This window comes from Wolffia australiana, chromosome 3 (genome assembly GCF_029677425.1).
Source record: "Wolffia australiana isolate 7733 chromosome 3, ASM2967742v1".
NCBI lineage: Eukaryota > Viridiplantae > Streptophyta > Magnoliopsida > Alismatales > Araceae > Wolffia > Wolffia australiana.
Genome location: NC_135837.1, coordinates 15,502,604 through 15,521,611, shown reverse-complemented (window position 1 = coordinate 15,521,611; position 19,008 = coordinate 15,502,604). Strand labels below are relative to the sequence as shown.

Below are 19,008 nucleotides of genomic sequence, written 5' to 3'. Positions count from 1 at the left end.
GACGATCTTCGTGTCGTCCCATCCTTCGTCCCCAATAGTGTCCTGGGCCAGGATCATTTCAAGTCCAACGTTGAACCTCATCTCTCCAAGCTAATCTACTACAACAATGCCTAAGATTTTCCACTGGACTAAATATATCATCTCTAGTTACTTCAAATAGGCAAAATCATCCAATAAAACGTTACAGTCCCACCCCAACTGGTTGAAGCATCTTCTGTGAATGGGTGAATGAATGGTGACCGCCGAGCAGCTCATCTCCCTCGTGCAAAACTCGCGCAAACGCGGCCATCTCCTCCAATTGGCAGCCCAGGCCATCGCCCGCGGCCTTCAGAGCTGCCCCCTCTTAGCCCCGACCATCGTCTCCGCCTTCTTCGGCCACGGCCGGCCCGACGACGCGCGCCGCTGGTTCGACGGCGTGCCCCGCCCCCCCACCCTCCTCTGGAACCTCCTCTTCAAAGGGCACACCCAGCTCGACGCCCACCTCCACACCCTCGCCCTCTTCGCCCGAATGCGAGCCAGCGGCGCGCCCCCCGACCGCTACTCCTTCACCTTCGTGCTCAAGTCCTGCGCCAAGCTCCCGGCCGCGACGGCAGCCACCGCGGTCCACGCCTTGGCTGCCAAGACCGGCTTCCAGTCCAGCCGCTTCGTGGGCACTCTCCTGATCGACGCCTACTCCCCCGACCGCGCCGCCGCCCTCAAGCTGTTCGACGAAATGCCGAGCAAGAACGCCGTCGCCTGGACGGCGATCGTTGCCGTCCATCTCGCCGCCGGGGACCTGATCGCCGCCCGATCGCTGCTCGAGAGGGCCGAGGCGAAGGGGGAGGCGGACGTCGTCCTCTGCAACACGGTTCTCTGCGGGTACATCGCCCGGGGGGACATGGGCTCGGCGCGGGAGGTGTTCGATAGAATGCCTGAGAGAGACACCATGGCTTGGAACACGCTGTTACAAGGGTACGCCATAGCCGGGGAGCTCGGGGACTGCGAGAGGGTCTTCGAGGCGATGCCGGAGAGGAACGTCTTCTCCTGGAACGGGCTGATCCGCGGGTACCTCCGCCATGGCCGGGTCTGGGAAGCTCTAAAGGCGTTCAAAGGGCTGGCGGGGCCGAACGAGGCGAGCTTGGCGATGGCGATGGCGGCCTGCGGGCGGACCGGGGGCCTGGGGCTGGCTCGGCGGCTGCACCTCCTGGCCGAGGCCCGGGGGTTCATGGCCGCGACCCACGTTTCCAACGCGGCGGTCGACATGTACGCCAAGTGCGGGGACCTGGGCGCGGCGCTGCGGGTCTTCCGGCGCGCCCCCCGGCGCGACGTGGTCAGCTGGAACGCGGCCATCGACGCGCTGGCGGCTCACGGCGGCGCGGCGGCGGCGCTAGCCATGCTCGAGGAGATGAAGGAAGAAGGCGTCCCCCCGGACGGGATAACCTACGTGGGGGCCCTCTCGGCCTGCGTGCACCGCGGCTGGGTCCGGCGAGGGCTCGCCCTGTTAAAGGCCATGGTCCAGGAGACGAACCTCTCGCCCGGGATGGCGCACTACGGGTGCGTGGTCGACCTGCTGGCCCGAGCCGGGCTGGTCCGCGAGGCCGTCGCGGTGGTCGAGGCGATGCCGGTCGAGCCGGACTGCGTCATCTGGACCACGCTGCTGGCTCGGGGCCCCGTCGAGCTGGCTCGAGCCGCGGCTCGGCGGGTGGCTCGGGCCCGGCCCGGCGACGCGGCCAACTGGGTGGCGCTGTCGAAGGCCTGCGGGCTGGCCAAGCACTGGGACGACTTCGCGGCGGCCAGGAAGATGGTCAAGAAGACGGTCAAGTCTCCCGGTCGTAGCTCTGTGGAGGTCAACGGAAGGGTCTTTCAGTTCTGCTCTGCCGACTCCAGCCTCCCCCAGACCGAGGAGATTTACCGGGCTTTAGCCCATTTAAGGCTTCTCTGCTCTTCTCCAGATTCCTAGAGAGAGAAGCTGCCGGTGCTCTAAAACGGGTGAACCGTTTGGCCTATTCCTGGTCATGGCCGTGGTATAAATGGCCACAAGGATTGGGGCCTTGGCTGGAGCAGCGGGCTGGGAGGGCCTTTCCCAGTGGAGAATTCTAGAGAGAGAAAGCGGTGGACAATGGGGAGGCCGAAGACGGCGTCTTGCTTCTTTGTGGAGGTTATGCCTGGGTCTCGGCGTTGCCCCTTCTCCATGGACGTGGCATCGACCTCGCCGCGCTCCCCCATGTCGCCGCTCTCCGCCGTCGTCCCCTCGAGGCTGCTCTCAACGCCGCGGGCGCAGGCCCTCGTCACCCTCGACCCCATTGCCGAGGAGGACGGCGCCTCCATGGACAAGTAGAATTGGAGAGAAAAAAACAATCCCTCTCCATATATGTCTCTGTCTGGATCTCTGTTATATGTCTTTATCTGACTGAATGCACAGGGATCTGAACCTGATGATCATTATTAATGGGGACGGTCTATGCACCATAAAACAGAAAAAAACTTCTATATTGGTCTCCATCTTCATCTCTGCCTGTATCTCTGTCTCCATCTCAATTTCCAGCTCTATCACTAACTTGATATGCTCCCAATAAATAAAATTATCTGCCAGCGGATCCCAATACCAACTTTTAATAATTCCTCATAATCTGTGGTCAACATCTGCAATCTCATCCTCGTCATCTTCATCGTCGTCTTCGTCATCCTCCTCGTCGTCTTTAAAGAATATGCCGGAGACACCATCCTCTGGCAAGCCGGTGAGCAATCGAGCTTCGGCCATCTCCTCTGGAGACTGGGCTAGAGAAAGGAGGATGTTCTTGGCCTTCTGGTCCGGAGGGGAACCGCGGGCTGACATCTCTCTGAACCAGACGGCAGCGCTGCCAAAGTCAGAGTTCTTACCATGGGCATCCATGATAGTGGTGAAGATTGTCTGATTGCCTTCGATTCCGGCCAATCTCATCGCCTCATATGTCTTCATCATCTTGTCCACGTCTTTGATCTTTGCATACCCTTTCATCAGTGTCCCGTAGACAACGACGTTGGGCTCGAAGCCATCCTCCTTCAGCCGCCGGAAGAACCTCTCCGCCCCATCCATGTCAGAGGCATTGACATGTGCAGAGAGCATGGTGGAGTAGGAACAGAGGTCTGGCATACACCTGTGATGATGAAGAGAATTATGTCCCTTGAGCAAGAAAGTTGGGGCAATTCATATATATAGACTGATTGAGAGAGAGAGAGGAGAGAGAGAGATAGATATAGACAGGTAGATAGATTGAGAGAGAGAGGAGAGAGAGACATAGAGAGAGAGAGACAGATATAGATAGGTAGATAGATTGAGAGAGAGAGAGAGAAAGAGGCAGATAGATATAGACAGGTAGATAGATTGAGAGAGAGAGGAGAGAGAGATAGAGAGAAAGAGAGATAGATGTAGATAGTTTGAGAGAGAGAGAGGAGAGAGAGAGAAAGATAGAGAGAGAGATATACATAGGTAGATAGATTGAGAGAGAGAGAGAGAGAAAGAGAGAGATAGATAAAGATAGGTAGATAGATTGAGAGAGAGAGAGGAGAGAGATAGATAAAGAGAGAGATAGATAAAGATAGGTAGATAGATAGAGAGAGAAGAGAGAGAGAGAAAGATAGAGAGAAAGAGAGAGAGATATACATAGGTAGATAGATTGAGAGAGAGAGAGATAGATAAAGATAGGTAGATAGATTGAGAGAGAGAGAGGAGAGAGAGAGAGAAAGAGAGAAAGAGAGAGATAGATAAAGATAGGTAGATAGATAGAGAGAGAAGAGAGAGAGAAAGATAGAGAGAAAGAGAGAGAGATATACATAGGTAGATAGATTGAGAGAGAGAGAGAGAGGAGAGAGAAAGAGAGAAAGAGAGATAGATAAAGATAGGTAGATAGATTGAGAGAGAGAGAGAGAAAGAGAGATAGATAAAGATAGGTAGATAGATTGAGAGAGAGAGAGGAGAGAGAGAGAGAGATAGAAAGAGAGAAAGAGAAAGAGAGAGATAGATAAAGATAGGTAGATAGATTGAGAGAGAGAGAGGAGAGAGAGAGAGAGATAGAAAGAGAGAAAGAGAAAGAGAGAGATAGATAAAGATAGGTAGAGAGATTGAGAGAGAGAGGAGAGAGAGAGAGAGAGAGAGAGAGAAAGAGAGAGATAGATGAAGATAGGTAGATAGATTGAGAGAGAGAGGAGAGAGAGAGAAAGAGAGAGAGAGAAAGAGAGAGATAGATAAAGATAGGTAGATAGATTGAGAGAGAGGAGAGAGAGGAGAGAGAGAGAGAGAGAGAAAGAGAGAGATAGATAAAGATAGGTAGATAGATTGAGAGAGAGAGAGGGGAGAGAGAGATAGAGAGAAAGAGAGAGATAGATAAAGATAGGTAGATAGATTGAGAGACAGAGGGCGTGCAGAGAGAGATAGAGAGAAAGAGATAGAGTATATAGATAGGTATATAGGTAGACAGAGGGCGTGCAGAGAGAGATAGATATATAGATAGGTAGATAGAGAGAGAGATAGAGAGATAGAGAGATATAGAGAGAGAGATATAGAGGGAGAGCAAGAGAGAGAGAGGGGGGAGAGAGAGAGAGTGAGAGGGAGAGAGAGAGAGCGAGAGAGAGAGCCAACCTGTCCCTTCTCATGCTCTTGAAGACAGTACGGGCTTCCTCTACCATGCCAGAGACTGCAAAGGCATCTAGCAGAATGTTGTAGGCCTTTCTTGTGGGCCTGCGCACAATGATTCAACTCCCATTGTAAGTTCTTTGAATATGCTTGGCCACCAACAATAAGTAAAGCATTGAAAATCAAACATGAACATAGAATTAACCATGTCAATGACGAGTACAGTAAATAATAAATTTTCCCTGAACGTACCTGACACCTGCATCTAACATCTCCTCAAACACTGCCAGCGCCTCCTCTTCCCTTCTGGCTTTCCCATATGCTTTGATCAGCAATGCGTAGCTGACAACATCAGGTTGGATGCCGGATCTTTGCATCTGAATAACAGATACAAGAAAGCTTAGAAAATCCGTAAATAGTAACAGAAAGGAGATTAATTCTTAAGCAAATTTTGCACTCGTCAAAGCCAAGGTTGTCAGCGTTGACAAGATAACCATTGACGGTTGACGCTGACGTTGTTGGGGAGATCACTGAGTCAACTTCAGCCGTCAATTAAGTGAAATTCTACGTGAAAATTTGTCAACCCGAGTTGATGCAGTCACCACCGTCTAGCGGCCTAGTTGACGATGCCGATGTTGAGGGGAATTCTCCCAAAGTATGGATGGCTGATTGTGACCTTGGTGTTGACACCCATTCGTTGAAAGTCAACCAATGACAATGTCAACCTCACATGTCAAAACCTAATTTGAATAGATTTTAATACCAGAAAAGACGAGAGGAAGATACAAGGCACGGCCATTAAGCACCTGATCATATATGTTGGACAACTCTTTGTAATTGGTCTCAAAGGACATCAGACTGTTGAAAGTCACAGTGGACATCGGGATACCTTTCTCAGCCATCTGGGCAAATATTCTGCGGGCTCGATCATAGTTGCCAGCCTTCTTGTGCATGTATATCATCATATGAAACATTTTCTGGTCGGGCTTGAGTGGAGATCGTTCATCGTTCAGAAGAGACTGAAAGATGGCTTCAGCTTCATCAAATTTATCACCCTGAAATAGAGCATTTTTTGCAATTAACAATCGTGGGAAATAAATCAGTCGAGCTCAGAAGAGGCAACCTGAACAAATATTTTTAGCAATATTTGATAAGTTACTGCGGATGGTTCAGGTCCCGACGACTGCATTCTTCGAAATACTGCTTCGGCTTTGTTGTATTGGCCAGCTCGGCCGTACGCTTCCATGACAGCAGTATGTGATATCACACTTGGAGCAAAACCTTTGCCGTTCATGTATTTCAGAACCTTCTCAGCCTTGTTGAAATCCCCTAGCTTTCCATATGCGGTGACCAGCAACAGGTAGTCCATCTCATTGAAGCTCCACCAATGCTGGCTCCTGAGCCAATCAAGAATCTAAGAGGAAGAAAAAACACATCAAGTCAATACAAATGCAAATGCAATCAATACAATCATTAAGTGATTAAACCCCTTTACTTAGAACAATACAAATGCAACAGATTGAAGATTTTATGAAGATGGGTACCTCACTAACAATATTCCACTTTTTTAGTTGCTTGAATCTCATGATAGTACCAAGAACAAGATCCCTGGGGAGAGGTTTGTCTCTTGTACGTTGGGTCCTAAGAACTGAGACAGCGGAGCAAGCTTCATCAATCTCCTTCATTAACTTCCTCCAATTCCTCTGGTCTGCTTCATCTGCCGCGTCCTTGAAGACTTCAGGCTTTCTCTTCTTCTGCATGAATTTCCTGGGAGCCAGCATGCTGAGGCAGACGACTTCCATGCGAAGCCCACTATCTTTGTTCTTGAGAACATTTTGTTGTCTAATTGATTTTGATTTACTGCCAAAAACAATGCATAAAATAAGAAGACCCCAAAAGATGTTAACAGAGATCAATTAAAGAAGGTTACGACTCTCGCTGATCTGACTACTAGTGAAAGTCAAGCCATCGAGAGGCAAAATAAGCTAAAAAATGATGGAGATAATACGAGCATCGCCTAGTTCGAATTTCCAAACCCCCCCGAAAAAAACCCGAAGCTAGAAACAAAACCCCAGAAGATTAATCTTGTCAAACAACATAAAAATTCGAAATCTCGTAAGGCTCCACCGTCCAGCGGCAGAATTAGATTGACTACCGAGCAATCCACCGTCCAGCGGAAGATTTTAGTTCCCGCAACACAATTCAGCACGAAAATATAACGAAATCAGAGCAGGACAGACACAAAGAAGACACAACACGATGAGTACAAAGATTTGAGCCGAGAGAGAAGCGAGCAACAATTACCAGACGCTGGACGAAAAAGATAGCCAGGAATTCGCCTGATGCACGCGCACAGCCTCCATTCTCTCACGACTGCGCGAAATTCATCGGCGCCAGCCGCTCCACGAGAATGCGAGACTTCGAACAGGGATGAGGTTCCGACTGCTCTAAAACCTTGCATATCCACTCCTTAACCGGATAATTCCCGGTTCGGATCCAAACCCACAAACCGATTTACACCCGCAAGGATCCGATTACTAAAATATCTCCCCAAAATATCCAAATATCGTCAACACAACAGCCATTGACTTTTTCTTTATTCCCGTCCAGCAAATTAGACAGCATCCCGGATAACATTACATCCTGGAGATGAGGAGAGGGACTGAGACTGCAGGCTCCTCCGCCGCCATTGCCGGGCAGAGGTCGAGCTCGCTGAGGCGGCCGGAGACGAGCATCTTACAGTCCTCGGCAGCCATGACTCCGGTGGAGAAGGCGCCGTGCACAGTCCCCGGATATGCCGCGCTCGTCGCCTCCCCCGCGAAGAAGAGATTGTCCACTGGAATCCGCAGCTTCTCGTACACCTCGTGTGCCTTTCCCACTCCGTCGTAGGAGTACGACCCCAGCGAGTTCTCGTCCCCGCCCCAGCGCGACACCAGGTACTGCATCTGCATAATTCAGTGCTTTCTGTTAGGATTTCAAGCGCCTGACTGCAGTGCTAGATGCTATAGCTAATTATCTTAAGGCACAACACCAGTATAGTTCTGGATTGTCCCGGACGTAGACGATGGACGGGACGGGACGAATTCCGTCCCGTCCGACGTCCAGAGTAAGTTCAGGGACGAAGGACGGGACGGTTTTTCATCCAACGATAAAAAAACCGTCCCGTCCAATCATGCCGGGACGGTTTTTCGTCCCATCCAGTCCTCCCGGGACGAATTTTCGTCCCGAAATTAGTCCCGAACGGACAAAACCCATTTTATATTTTAAATATGTTAATACAGATTTTTCTAAGTTTTTTAAAGGACATATAAAGGAAAGAGAATGCAAATAGACATATGTACAATTAATTCTGAGCTGTGTCAGTTTGCATGCGCGAAAAAATACAGGGACCTCGATGCAAATTGTCATAGCGACGCCACGTGGCGAGATCTCAACCGTCGGATGTGAATCCGGCGGTTTTTCATCCACATCCGTCCGTCCATTGTTCGAGACCTCAAGACGGACAGTTTTTTCGTCCCACGGGACGAAAACCGTCCCATCCGGTGGTCCCCGGGATGAATTTTCGTCCCAAAATTCGTCTGTATCCTCGGACGGGACAATTTTTTTGTCCCGGGACAAAAAAATCGTCCCGTCTGCGTCTTGGAACTATAAACACCAGTGCCACTTATCACTGTTTGTTGTTTCTGATATTAAGTTAACATTCAAGGCCGAACCAGTTGGTTAGCAGCTTACCGGCTCGGAGGCCTGGGGAAGGATCTTCTTGACCTGGGCGAAGGCGAAGGCGGCCGCCTCGACGTCGGACATCTTCTCGATGTCGCGGGCAAGGTTGCCAGCAGGCATGTAGATGAGCACAGGATGGCCGGTGGCCTTGTGGAGGTTGAGGAAATAGCTGCAGCAATAGGCAGTGGAGGAGACCACCCCAAGGAACTCCACATTGGGCCAGAAGACGGTGCCGAAATGAAGGGCGATCTTGTTCTCGACCCCCACTTCCATCTCAGAGATGGCTGCTTCTTTCCATGCAGGGAGCGTCGGCTCAAACTGAATCCTCCTCGTCTTGAGAACCCCGACTGGGACGGCAATAACCACCGCATCGGCCACAAAGACCTTCCCATTGGCAACGGAAACCGCCGCCCCGTTCCTCCCCCACTTGATCTTTGTCACTTTGTGATTCAGCCGGATGTCCAACCCCTTGGCTAGCTTGTTGATCACTGGAAGGTAGCCACGGACCATGAGGCCATGCCCACCGGAGAGCAGCTCCTCCTGCAGAGAAACACATCAGAGATTAATATCCAAAAGGTTTTGAATCCATAAGTGACTGTTTTTGTTCTTGCCTTGTCCCAGCTGTTGAGCGAGATTTTGTCTGAATCGGTGGAGAACCAGCCTTCCATTCTGCAGATGTACCACAGGAGGACTTCATGGGCAAGCCCTTCCTGCCTGAGATCTGGGCGATTGGCGAGGACAATTTCGATCGCCTGCTTGATGGACATGTCGTTGCTCTGATCCCCCCTGAGCTTGTCCGTCTGCATTGACCCAGAAGCTGAAACCTGAAGCCTTTGGCAGACACTCAAACAAAAATTTGGGCAAAGGGAAGAGCAGGGACTTGCCTCCTTAAGTATGGCCTCGAAGACTTCACCCACCTTGGTGACAAGATAATGAGGAATCTGGGTCCCGTTATCGTCAAACAAGGCGTAGCTGCCGTTGGAATTCAGGGGTTAGTGAGAGGATGAACCGGTATTATGGAAGTGGGTGCATTTCCAAGTTCTTTCCAGAAGGTTTTAGTACCTTTCCAGGTCATGGTCAAATAGCACAGAGTTGTCACCGCTGGTTCGGTAAAGGGGTAGCCCCATTCTGCCAATCACTGGTGCAAGTGGATTTTCCTCGCAGACCCCGTGCAACCTTTGGCATGTTAACCATCTTAAAAACACTATCTTGATGACTGTGTTATTACTATAAGGTGATAACAGAACAATGACATTTTGCTAACCGACATCTCAGAACTAGACAATTGATTGTGTTATACATATTAACTGATTCTGAAATGACATTTTGTTAACCGCCTTCAAAATACTTACTAGCTAAAGAATGCTTTTATTATTACGTGATGATTAAAAAGATGGCTTCGGATTACTCACCAAGAGGCACCCATGTCAACGGGGAAGCCAAAGGAATAGTCTGTGTGCACTCGGCCGCCAATTCTGTCTCGAGACTCCAACAGAACAACCTTGTAATGGGAAAACAACGGCTCACTGGGGCATCGCAGGAAAGTTTTTACTTGCAAATTGAAATAACCGGAAAATAAAAAATAATAAAAAGAAGAAGGTTTTGACGTACATTGAATGATGCATCCCTCAGGGTGCGAGCTGCAGCAACTCCAGCGAAGCCTGCGCCTATGACAATTGCAGAAGGCGGGGAGAGATGGGACGTTCTCTGAACAACTGTGGAGTTCACATCGTACAAATACTTATATTTTAGTCCCCGGCACCACAGAGTCTAACTGAGATAGACTATGATGACCAAATAATGTCACAGTAGCTTGAAGTCAAACATTTCCCAAAAATAAATATAAATATTGCATCAATCTCTGGAAAAGAACTAGGGATAGAAATTCTAGTGACAAGTCTTCATCAAACGAACAGCGCTTCGAAATGTACCGATAGTAGGTTTTCAAATTTTGCATTAGCTAGTCGCACATGAACATAAGAAGGGTTTTGCATATAACTAGTTCTTGACCTCTGTATAGTTTATTCTCTAGTAAACATTTTGTCTCCAACCGAAAGGAGAAGCAAACTGCGCTTCGGGAAAAAGACAATTCTCGTCATCTGATGAAAATTTCAATTCCCAGACTTTGCTTTGCCGAGAGGTAGGCAAAGATTATGAACATGGGAAGCAAAAATAGAATTTTCTCTCTCAGAGTCTCGCCCAAAATATGGGAAAAAGACCATGTTCCTTTGGCAACATAAATGAATGTGAAATTAAACAATCCTCAGCGGCAAACTTCCCAAAGGATGAGATGACTCTAAGAAGTGGAAGATGCTGTGACGAAAACCATTCAGATCTCACGTCTTCATTCGCGTAAATAAACTTAGGAAGAGAAAAAATCCAGTTTCCAGATCAAGAGTTCAGAAATGGACGTGTATCCGATGCACATGTCGTTACAAAATAATTCAAAAAAAAAATACAACTGAACCAACGGAAAGACAAAATGGTACAGTGCGAACCACCTTTCTTACTGTTTTTCGTCGATAACTCCATAACAAACCAAGACTATAACTCCGATAACTCGTCGAATTCCGCAGTCTCTCGCCTTCTCCTTCCCGAGAGTCGGAGAAGAACGGGGGAAATCGCAGGTAATGCCGAGGAAGAAAGATGAGCAAGCAGGTGAGGAAATGATTAGAATTCGACGTGATGAAACCCAGATTTCCCGGCCTGCTCATGCGTTGATCGCCTGAAAAAGACCCCACTCTCGCACACAAACCCCCGACCACTACCTCGACAAAAAATCGCCGACGAACACAAATTGAAAACCCTAGAACCCCAAAAACAACGGGGAAAACCACTACTCAACGAAGACGAGAAGAAATTCGAACAATCTACGCCAACTCCAGCGTAAAGATCAGAATTTGGCACCGCCAATCGAACTACGAAGACGATTAAAACGACGATCGAAGACCTCCGAGAAGAACTCCTCGCAAGAAATTTAGAAATTCGCCGGACGTTTCTTCTGCATGGTGCGGTGGCGGGAGAAGGGAAGGGAAGGGAAGGGTGGTAGTTAAGGCCGAGTGGCAAAACCGTAGTTTCTTAATAGCCGACTGGCCACGTGGCCAACCATCGTTCGTCCAACTCACGTGCCCCCATCCAACGGTCCGGATTCTTCGGAAGTTAGCCCCCACCACGTGAGAGATTTCTGGTCGTCCTTCTTACCACGTGGCTCTACCTTCTTCAAAGACTTACACATACGCCACTCGAATTTTTTTAATTCTCTTTATACTTTCTTTCACGAAATGACGAGTTTACCCTGATATGCCTACCAAATGCGAATATTTGAATTTTAAATAATAATTTTTTCGATACTCGGAGACCGTGGGCCCCACGTCCGACGTATTACCGACGTGTCGACTATTTTTCTGGAGAAAACGGACAAGATTAATGACGTCAGCGTCCAGTCAAGCACGACGGCCCAAAAGGACAACTGGGCTCGAGATTTGGCCCATAGCAGAGAGTTCACGTGCCCATCAACTTTGCCCGATTCGCGTCACCGACCGACACCCAACAGCCATGCAAAATCCTCCACGTGACAAAATTTAGCGCGGTGAGCTCACCGGGTAGTGAAGCGACTCACCCTTGCGAAACACGCGGTCTACTGCTGCGCGAGCACACGCCAGTGAACGCATAGAAGCTCTGTTAACCTGATCCTACGGAGGGTCGAAGCAGGCCAACTCTAGAAGAAGCGCGGAGCAGCAGACCGCCTTCTCGTCAAGACGCTACAGTAGCCGCCACGGACAGCGACCTCTTTCTCTCTCTTGCTCTATCTTTCTCTCTCTACAGTTGGTAAGAGAGAAAACCCTAGTTCACTGTAGAGAGGAGGAAGAGTCGGAATGTAGGCTGATGATGATGATGATGTTTCTTCAATACTGTGGGCGATGGAAGGTGAGCTGAAATTTGGCGCTCGTCAGCAGGCGAATTCCTCTCTGAATTCTCAGATCTGACCGATTTCTCTTGCGAAATTGCCTTCGGGTCGGTTCTCCGATTGCAATGCGTCGATTTTTCCTCGCGGGTTTGGCCTAATCTCTTCGGTTTTCCAGCTGCCGAGGAATTCAGGAAGCTGTTCGCCCAAATTCCGGTTGTCTGGGGGAAGCTACTGTGAGAACTGCAGGTGGGTTTTCGTGGGTTTGAAGTAAGATCCGGGTTTGAACTTTGAAGGAAAAAAAAAACACCCATCAATCTGCAGTACCCATCCGTTCATCATCCCCCGGCACAATTCTTCTTCTGACAATCAGCTACAGCGCGTCAGGATTAGATGTTGGGAGGTAGATTGAGGCCTTGAGAGAGAGCTGCGGCCATGGAAATCACCGACGTTCAAGCGCCGAAGCGATTCAGAATCGGTGATAGCAGCGCCGCGGAAGGCCATAAAGAGCAGCACCGAGCAGGGGGTGAAATTGCTAGAGATTCTCTAGCTCTCCGGCCATGGTACCAGCTTCCTTCGACGGCCTCTAGAATCTGCAGAGTCTCAAGAGCTTCGGGGGGGAAGGACCGCCATAGCAAGGTGCTTACGGCAAAAGGGCTACGCGACCGCAGAGTCCGGCTATCTGTCTCCACAGCAATCCAATTCTACGATCTCCAAGACCGCCTGGGCTACGACCAGCCCAGCAAGGCCGTGGAATGGCTGATCAAGGCGGCCGCCGCGGCTATCTCCGGGCTTCCCTCTCTCAACGCCGCCTTCCCCGACCAATCCCCAGGCGAAATTCCCCAAGAAAACGGAGAAAAAGAGCAGGAAGACGAAGATGAACAACTGGGTCAGCCTCAGGAGCACTTCTCCCTTACGAAATCCGCTTGTAGCAGCACGTCGGAGACGAGCCGAGGCTCTGTGTTGTCCCTCTCTCGCTCTGAAATTCGGGTTAAGGCGAGAGAGCGCGCCAGGGAGAGGGCGGCCACGGCGAAGAAGGACAAGGACAAGCAAGGAGACGACGACGAGAGAGATACCCAGATGGGGGGTTCCTTCATAGAGCTTCTCACAGGGGGGCAATCGACGCCCAGCCAGGACTTAGTCTCCAGACAGCTGCGCCAGATGCCGGCTTCTTCTTCCGTTGTGACTGCGGACTACTTTAGCCAGGTGGGTCTGATCGGGTCTGAGGAGAAGGGTCATCCACAGGGAAGCTTTGGCTTTGCCCCGGTTGCTGCTTCCCCGGCAGCCGGGGATCAATCGGGATTGTTGCACCCGCAGTTCTCTTTCCTGCCGGACCACCTTATACCTTTGGCTGTGTCCGCAGGCGGAGCAGATTGCATCAATTTTTCGATTTCCTCGGGTGTTGCTGGATTTCACAGGGGGACCCTTCAGTCCAATTACCCGCCTCAGCAGCCTCTCCCCCATCTCCAGAGGCTGTCACCTTCAATGGGTGGGTCGAATTTTCCCTTCTTCGTCGGCGCCACGAGCTGGGACGGGCAGCTGCCCAGTGGGTTTGACAGCCGATTGCAGCTTTATTATGATGGATATCCCCAGCTTGATCTCAAGGGCAAGGACAAGAATTGAGTTGGCGACCGATGGCATTTGGGTTTTTCTTTTTCTTGTAGAAGCTGAAGAAAAGAAGGTTACTTCAAAGTAAGGGTTCTCTTTGCTTCTCTGAAAGCCAGCGCTCTGGGCTACTGTTTGTGTATTTTCCTTTTTTTTTTTTTGCTTCTCTGTCGTAATTAGCATGAATCCACCCGTACAATTAGCTGATTCATCGCGCTTGTGTTTTCATTTTAGTGAGATCTTGTAATTTCTCTTCTTTGGGTGGTAGTATGTTTCATATTTTACTATTTCTTTCCATTTTGTATTGGTTCAGTTACTTTGGTGGCTGGATTCCGGTTCAATTCGAGGTCATGGGTTTTTTTGATAATCTTCGCTCAGCTAATCAGTTCTAGTCTTTTCCAGTTTTCTCAGGATGCTTGTATTTAGCTTCATTCTACTTATTTCTGTCTGGTAGAAAAAGGATTCCTGTCGACGCAAACTGACGCTGAATGAACTGTTTCGATGGCCTCAGGAAGGAATGGTAGCGGATCTCTGTTCAACGCTGCCTTTTCCAGTCTCTTCGTTTATTTCTATCACTATCATTTGCTACGATTGATCATCCTTGTCTTTGACCATATCAGCTCAGAATTGAACTTGTCTTTACCATTCATGAACATCATTTCAAGAAATCTGCACCTTTTCCTTTTTCTCCAGTCGAAAATATTTTTTTCTGACATGAGGTTACTATGCTCATTTTTTTTTATAAGAGGTGAAGCCGAAACAAATATTGTGATATAAGCACTTGTGCTGTCCAATTTTTTAAAAAAAGATGGCTGCTCTGGAAACAAAAACAAAAAGGTTGCAGATATGTGAATTTTATAGCTCAAACTTCGCTACTGCAGGGGCTTTGGGAGGACCTTCAATGGGTGCTTGTATATGCAAATTGAGTTACATAGCCGGATGAATTAAACATTTATTCCTACCTTAACAATATTTCTCATTGCTCCCATGCAATAATATAAGAGATTATTTATAACCTTATTTTCAATAAAATTTAATGTTGAGTGCAAAGAAAGCACGTGCAGACTTTGGTTGTTTTGTAAAGGTCATCTATATTTTATCCTAGATAAAATTTCCCGAGTAAAGATGAATGTCTTATATTCTGTCCTCAAAATTTACATCAGATGAAAATTGTTTGTTTGTACCAACTACGGAAAGATGTAAGAAAGGTAATGAGTCAGGTAATTAAACTTTATCTTTCTAGTGATGCTAGGATGGTTAGTGAATTTGTCTATAGACGACAGGGATAATTGTATGAACACAATATTTTTTTACAGATTTAGGCTATTCTTGAATCTTATTTTGAGAGTTACTGTTCTCTGGAGCCTCAAGAGGCGGTCCACCATGGCCTTAGTCCATTGAAAGAGGGGCCAGCTACATTATTATTTGAGAAGATGCATAGATCTTGCCTTTGCCATCTCACCTTCTCATTCGGTTCTCCATGTGAAACTATTTTGCCTGCCCTTGACTTCTTCCAAGTTTTGATTTCTGCTAAAATAATTGCAATAATATTATTTCAAACCAGTCTACCTGAATCCATCATCTCATTCAATTTATTTTTTAAAATCGTTCAATCCAATTATTTATTTGTCTCTCAACTGGTTACAAAAATCGAATCTCTCAGTCCAAGTGGCTCTTGTTGAAGGTGGATCCTCCCTGAAATATTGTTCAAGAAAGTTTCTGATTGCCTGTCATTTAACAAATCACAAATCCAAGCTTGAAGACATTTAGTTAATGAGAGAGAGAGAGCGATGTGGGTAAAAATGCTTTGCAGCAATGTCTGCAAGGAAAGCTAAATGCTTTCCTTTTTACACTCTGTTCTTTTTTATTTATTCAATTGTCACTAAACATGCTTCTTTTGTCGATTTCTCTTATATGATCGTCTCTTGAAGCATGAGTACTATAACAAGCAGGTATGGAACCTATTCTATTTTTGTCTAAAAATAATTTTTAGTCCATTCATTATCTGGTATTTAAAATATGGATGTAGAAATTAGGCTTTCGTTAGGTAAAAAAAAATTTTGGATATATTTCTTGAGATTCTTCAATTGAAAAAACTAGAAAAATGTATTGCACCCCTTTTGTCCATTTTCCAGTACTGCTCAAAACTTAATGCAAACTAAGACTAGTCTTAGAAATGTATTGAGGCAAAATAGTTTATCCATGAATTGACTCACTTTTTGAACAAAATGTATACACCCATGAAATTAGATATTTCATATTTAAGACAAATAGTGATGATCATATCCAAGATGAGTGGTATAACTAAATATTAAGGCAACAATGATCAAATATCCAAGCATTTCTTTTGTCAAAACCAATAATAACTAGTTCAGGAAACAAAAGAGAAAAATTGAATAAAATAGTTTTCATTATACTTAACCTTTCAATTATAAAATGTCATTTCTTATTCAACTAAAAAGAAAACCCGAATTCTCTATTTACCTGTATGGTTGGGTGTTAGGCCCCTAAACTAGGCGGCATTCCCTGCCCAGAGGCCTGCGCGCTTATTGGGAGGGTGTGTCCGTGTAACTCGGCTCAAGACATTAAAGGACCGAGTCATTATGGGTAGCGATGCCCAGATACTTGATCTTTCAAGCCATTGCCACTGTCGGTGGTGATTCACGGCAAACTGTGCACGTGCCCGTCCAGATCCAAGGTGGGACGGATCAGGTATGGTCCGCGCGTGCGTGGTGCGCGGGCTGATCGGTGTGTGCGCGCGCGCGCCAAGCGTTGCACGCCAACACCAAGCGCCACGCGCCACGCGCGGGCGGCAACGCTACGCGCCAGCGCTGAGCACTGCGCGCGGGAGCGGGAAACGCTGCGCGCAGGTGCAGGACTCGCAAGCCGGGCGGCGTGCCGCGGTTGCAGCGTGCGGAGTTGTGCGGGGTGCTGCGCAGCGGCCGCGCGGGCAGCGCGCGCATTGTGTGTGCGGGGCACGGGGCCGGGAGACATCCCGCGAGGAGACTAAGGCATGTGGCGCACTGAGAGCGTCGAGACGGCACAGCCGGCGAGTAGCGCTCCTGGGGGTAGTGCTAGGCACGCAACGCCCAGCTCGGGGGCGTCGAATGCGACAGCGTCGCGCAGACTGCCTGCTAGAGTGTTGACACGGGTGCCGGTGGCGTGTGTGATCGTCAAGGCAGGGGTGGCTTGTATGATCGCCCGCCCCGGCGCACTTGTGTAGCGGCAGAGCGCGCGCGCGTGCAGAGCGGTAGCCTTGAGACGGTGTGGCGAGATTACCTTGGCGCAAGGCGCCTCGTCTCGTTCCTTGTATCACCCCTCGTCTTCCCCCATGCAACGATGATGTAGTTTTGATGATATTAATTAAATGACCCTATTCTCTGATGGTGCTGAGCACCACCATCTCCTCTATCTACTTTCTATGCGATCTTAAGCAATTGCAAAAGCTTCCGTTGCAAGTGATCAAGGCTGCTCAGTGTTTCGCTCTGAACATTGAGGCTGGCACACGCCAAATTCGAGCAAGAGTCCTAGCTCGGGATTTGACCTTGTGACATTGGGGTATACATGATGGATGTATCCAACACAAGTATGTGAGTTGAATGAATCAATGACAATTTTCATACATTCTCCTCTTATAGATAGGGCTAATACTGAATAGTTTTTTCTCTATTACTCCCCACCCTTTGCTTTGGTTGTTTTTGATTTTTATAAAAATATTTTTTAATTCATTAAATTAATTAATTTCCCAAATTTTTTTATTTTCTAAATGGAATTGGTATTTTTTACCCACTCCAGCTCCTCTGAATACTCCATTATTTCCTTCCTGATGATAAGGAGCTAAAAGATCCACTAATTTAATCCCAGTAACAAATATTGTGAATTCTGTATCTAACTGGATAAACTTGGGTGTGGATATATGATTAGGAGATGTTGGGATAGTATGAACAAGACCTAATAATCAACATGTTTACGTTTTATCTTTCCAAAGAAATATGTATATGTTTGACTTCTAAGATAAGTTCTATATCAATGGATGTGACTGGAAGGACTAGAAGAAACAATCTTTGGTAGTCAATATTGGTCTCTATTTCATTTCAGAAAATATAGGGAAAATGTATAATATATAGTTTAATCCTTTTATTTCTCCCAATATTTTAACACATAACATGGAATCAAATAGGAGTTCAATTATTGTTACATATATTTCAATTAATATACTATGAGAAAGCAAACTTATGTCTCCTCTCTTTTGAAAATGTATGATATTATTTTAACTCTTTTAGGGAGCTCACATCAATAGAGAAAAAAATGATTTAGTTATTTTAAAATTACCTTATATCCATCAACCAATAAATTTTGTTCACTATGCTTACTACAACTTTTAATTTCACTTGCATCTGTGTAAACTGAAAAGGACAAGCTTGTTGAAATAGGTAAATTAAAACTATTTTGATCAAAAGTTTATTTATGCAGAATATTTTTCATATGGTTGGTTATTAGAAATGGTATATTCCTCTCATTTTAGAAGAAGCAAGATTGTCATGCTATTGTTGAAACCCCAGAATTTCATAAATAAAAGGTTAAAGATTTTTTAACAAGAAAAAACTATTTCCAAATTACTTGAAAATTAAATTATCTCCAATTTCATAACTAGAATACTTAGTAATAAGAAACCAGATTTGAGATGAGACAGAGAAAAAAAGCTTTTGGAGACAACATAAGAAACATGAAGTATTTCTAATGGATAAACTCAAAGTATCTTGTGGGGAACTTGTTCCACCCTTGGCTTGCTCCTTAGGAGAGTGCTTTAAAGACATTCATGTGCCCGTTCTCTAGACATATCCATGAGACCAAGGGATTGTTGGATCTGTTTTTCTTCTCCACTAAATCTTCTTCAAGGTCTAGTTGATATTCTCAACATCAAAACCTTCTAGTGGAGTGAGTGGAAAGTGATAGAAAGAATAAAGAGGGCTGGCCAGGTCTGGCTCAATTGGGCCCCTAAAACACTGAACCCTTATTCATATTTATTAAGAGCTTTTCATAGATGTCCTTATTAACAAAGATTTGCTACCAATGTCCTTTATCTTGTGGGTTTGAGCATCTAGTCCCATGAATCAATCTAGTTAATGACTTTAATTCACCAATGTTTTTTTTAGAGAACCTTATTGATTAAGTAGATCAGCTTATG

At 47.0% G+C, this 19,008-nt stretch overlaps 4 protein-coding genes across 10 annotated transcripts; 2 read left to right on the top strand and 2 right to left on the bottom strand.

Annotated features, from left to right (window-relative positions):
• The first annotated feature begins 232 nt into the window (after positions 1–232).
• LOC144701415 (pentatricopeptide repeat-containing protein At2g20540-like) lies at positions 233–1,939 on the top strand. The gene has a single exon (XM_078573233.1). The coding sequence runs from the start codon at positions 233–235 to the stop codon at positions 1,937–1,939; it is 1,707 nt and encodes a 568-aa protein (XP_078429359.1).
• A 463-nt stretch (positions 1,940–2,402) lies between these two features.
• On the bottom strand, positions 2,403–7,051 carry LOC144701033 (Tetratricopeptide repeat (TPR)-like superfamily protein). The gene is made up of 7 exons (XM_078572702.1): positions 6,896–7,051; positions 6,136–6,451; positions 5,715–6,005; positions 5,398–5,646; positions 4,844–4,968; positions 4,598–4,696; positions 2,403–3,116 (listed from the first exon to the last, which is right to left on the bottom strand). Exons 1-7 carry the CDS (start codon positions 6,952–6,954, stop codon positions 2,603–2,605), a joined length of 1,653 nt encoding a protein of 550 aa, XP_078428828.1. The 5' UTR covers positions 6,955–7,051; the 3' UTR covers positions 2,403–2,602.
• Positions 7,052–7,157: 106 nt separating this feature from the next.
• On the bottom strand, positions 7,158–11,352 carry LOC144701034 (polyamine oxidase 3-like). Of its 3 annotated transcripts, XM_078572705.1 has the most exons (8): positions 10,813–11,351; positions 9,923–10,026; positions 9,724–9,812; positions 9,374–9,487; positions 9,196–9,283; positions 8,923–9,111; positions 8,324–8,851; positions 7,158–7,536 (listed from the first exon to the last, which is right to left on the bottom strand). In XM_078572705.1, exons 1-8 carry the CDS (start codon positions 10,841–10,843, stop codon positions 7,228–7,230), a joined length of 1,452 nt encoding a protein of 483 aa, XP_078428831.1. In that variant the 5' UTR covers positions 10,844–11,351; the 3' UTR covers positions 7,158–7,227. The 3 variants fall into 3 exon arrangements, with proteins under 3 accessions (XP_078428831.1, XP_078428829.1, XP_078428830.1); XM_078572703.1 differs by having other exon boundaries at positions 8,923–9,283; positions 10,813–11,352; XM_078572704.1 differs by having other exon boundaries at positions 8,923–9,283; positions 10,822–11,352.
• A 610-nt stretch (positions 11,353–11,962) lies between these two features.
• Positions 11,963–14,533, top strand: TCP2 (TEOSINTE BRANCHED 1, cycloidea and PCF transcription factor 2). Of its 5 annotated transcripts, none has more exons than XM_078572710.1 (3): positions 11,966–12,238; positions 12,394–13,907; positions 14,332–14,533. In XM_078572710.1, the coding sequence occupies exon 2, from the start codon at positions 12,651–12,653 to the stop codon at positions 13,836–13,838; it is 1,188 nt and encodes a 395-aa protein (XP_078428836.1). In that variant the 5' UTR covers positions 11,966–12,238; positions 12,394–12,650; the 3' UTR covers positions 13,839–13,907; positions 14,332–14,533. The 5 variants fall into 5 exon arrangements, with proteins under 5 accessions (XP_078428834.1, XP_078428832.1, XP_078428833.1 ...); XM_078572709.1 differs by having other exon boundaries at positions 11,966–12,325; XM_078572708.1 differs by having other exon boundaries at positions 11,963–13,907; positions 14,336–14,533.
• The last annotated feature ends 4,475 nt before the right edge of the window (positions 14,534–19,008 follow it).

What these genes read in the sequence shown, in the direction of transcription:
- LOC144701033 (XM_078572702.1), bottom strand. Translation starts at nt 6,954, where the DNA reads ATGGAGGCTGTGCGCGTGCATCAGGCGAATTCCTGGCTATCTTTTTCG. An exon ending in TCTTTTTCGTCCAGCGTCTG is followed by an intron (nt 6,452 to 6,895) that starts GTAATTGTTGCT and finishes TGTTTTTGGCAG; the next exon opens with TAAATCAAAATCAATTAGAC. An exon ending in ATGTTAGATGCAGGTGTCAG is followed by an intron (nt 4,697 to 4,843) that starts GTACGTTCAGGG and finishes CATTGTGCGCAG; the next exon opens with GCCCACAAGAAAGGCCTACA.
- LOC144701034 (XM_078572703.1), bottom strand. Translation starts at nt 10,843, where the DNA reads ATGGAGTTATCGACGAAAAACAGTAAGAAAG. An exon ending in TTTGACCATGACCTGGAAAG is followed by an intron (nt 9,284 to 9,373) that starts GTACTAAAACCT and finishes TTCCAACGGCAG; the next exon opens with CTACGCCTTGTTTGACGATA. An exon ending in TTCCCCAGGCCTCCGAGCCG is followed by an intron (nt 7,537 to 8,323) that starts GTAAGCTGCTAA and finishes TGAATTATGCAG; the next exon opens with ATGCAGTACCTGGTGTCGCG.
- TCP2 (XM_078572708.1), top strand. Translation starts at nt 12,651, where the DNA reads ATGGAAATCACCGACGTTCAAGCGCCGAAGCGATTCAGAATCGGTGAT.
- LOC144701415 (XM_078573233.1), top strand. Translation starts at nt 233, where the DNA reads ATGGTGACCGCCGAGCAGCTCATCTCCCTCGTGCAAAACTCGCGCAAA.